Source organism: Nuphar pumila, chromosome 14 (genome assembly GCF_984573655.1).
Source record: "Nuphar pumila chromosome 14, dmNupPumi1.hap1.1, whole genome shotgun sequence".
NCBI lineage: Eukaryota > Viridiplantae > Streptophyta > Magnoliopsida > Nymphaeales > Nymphaeaceae > Nuphar > Nuphar pumila.
The window spans coordinates 72,372,837-72,374,872 of NC_143262.1; the positions used below are offsets into that span (position 1 = coordinate 72,372,837).

A 2,036-nucleotide genomic window follows, 5' to 3' on the forward strand; every position below is an offset into this window, starting at 1 on the left:
TCGAATAAGACTGCGGAAAGGGTACGAATCTTGGAGGAACGACTAGATGCATTGGGCACTCGGTTGGCGATTTTAAAGACCCGAATGAATGAAACTGATGTCTGCATGAAGTCTTTGGAAGAAAAATTCGAGAAGTCTCACGGGAAGACTCTATTTCTTACCATGATTTAGAATGATGTCAAGTCCTTGGGGGTTAAAGTAGGCCTTTTAAAATTGGCTCTACTTAGTAATTCGGCAGGCACTGAGATGAGAAAGATCAAGGTGCCAGAACCTAAGGCATTCACGGGTGTACGTAATACCAAGAAGTTGGAGAATTTCTTGTGGGACATGGACCATTACTTCAAGAGCATCAAGACACTAGATGCTGAGAAGGTTGCTATCACCGGTATGTACCTGACTGAGGATGCCAAGCTTTGGTGGCGTACTCGGTCAGGGGAAACAGGCCGTCCAACCATAGCCGCATGGGAGGATCTTGTTGGGAAAATGAAGGAACAGTTTTTGCCTAGCAATATAGCTTGGGTGACGAGGAACTCTTTGAGGAACTTAAAGCAAGTTGGTTCTATTCGAGAATATGTCAAGCAATTCTCTTCGCTCATGCTTGACGTCAAGAATATGTCTGAGGAGGAAAAACTCTTCAACTTCATGTCTGGGCTGCAGGGATGGGCTCAGACTGAGTTGAGGAGATAGAGAGTGAAAGATCTCCAGGCGGTAGTAGTGGCGGCTGATGCACTCATCGACTATAAGGTGGCATCATCTGGTTCGAATGACCAAGATGCCAAGGGCAAGTCCAAGGGAAATAGCAAAGGTAAGGGCAAGTTTGAAAAGAAGCCCAAAGAAGATGGCGACTTCAAAAAGATGGATAAGGGCGAGAAGAAGGCTTCTGGTTGCTACATCTGTGAAGGGCCTCAATTTGCTCGGAACTGCCCAAAGAAGGAAAAACTAAATGCTTTGGTGGGTGAGAAAGGATCCACAGAGCAAGTCCGTGTGAATCCTCTCCAACTTCTCAATACGTTGAGAAAGGAGACTGTGAGGAATGAGTTAATCTATGTGGAGACAAAGATTGATGAAAAACCAATAAAGGCTATGGTCGATACTGCGGTGACTCATAACTTCATTTATGCAGAAGAGGTGAAGGTGTTCGGCTTGCCGTTGTCCAAGAATGGAAGTCGAGTGAAGGCAATTAACACCAAAGCGTTGCAGATTAGTGGCATTGCCCATGTCCAACTGCAAGTTGGGGAATAGGTTGGTGGTTGCAGTCTGATGGCAATGCAACTGAACGACTTTCAAGTTATATTGAGGATGAAATTTTTGGCAAGGAATGCGGTCATCGTCATGCCGCATCTAAAAAACATCCTCATCACAGGGACGGGGATGCCTTGTCTCGTTCGGGGCTTGAAAGAAAATCCAATTGTGGGCTTGGTGTCAGCTCTACAACTTAGAGATGGAGTCCAAAAATGGCTTCCTACATATGTTGCAACGTTGATAGAAGGGGGTGGATCAGATTGTGCAGAAAAATCAGAAGAGGTGATTGATATTTTGCGGGACTATGCGGATGTGATGCCGGATGAGTTGCCAAAGAAGCTTCCCAAAAAGCAGAATATTGATCACCTGATCGATTTGATTCCAGGGGCACTTTCACCAGCCCAGATGCCTTACAAGATGCCTCCTTTACATTTGGCTGAGTTGTGGCAGCAACTTGATCAGTTGCTAGATTCTGGATTTCTAAGGCCAAGCAAGGCACCGTATAGGGCGCCTGTGCTGTTCCAGAAAAAGCAAGATGGATCCCTTTGAATGTGCAGAGATTATCGTGCTCTCAATAAGATAACCATAAAAAACAAGTATCTGGTGCCTAACGTTGAAGATCTGTTTGATCGCTTGGGGAAGGCACAATACTTCTCAAAGATGGACCTGCGGTCGGGATATTATCAAGTCAGGATAGCTAAGAGTGATGAACCAAAGACCACCTATGTGACTCAGTATGAGTCTTTTGAGTTCCTTGTAATGCCTATTGGGCTAACAAATGCTACTGCAACTTT

The 2,036-nt window shown here is 45.1% G+C and overlaps 1 protein-coding gene across 1 annotated transcript; it reads left to right on the plus strand.

The window, feature by feature from the left end:
• Positions 1 to 246: 246 nt before the first annotated feature.
• Positions 247 to 687, plus strand: LOC149816956 (uncharacterized). The gene has a single exon (XM_089986992.1). The coding sequence runs from the start codon at positions 247 to 249 to the stop codon at positions 685 to 687; it is 441 nt and encodes a 146-aa protein (XP_089843118.1).
• The last annotated feature ends 1,349 nt before the right edge of the window (positions 688 to 2,036 follow it).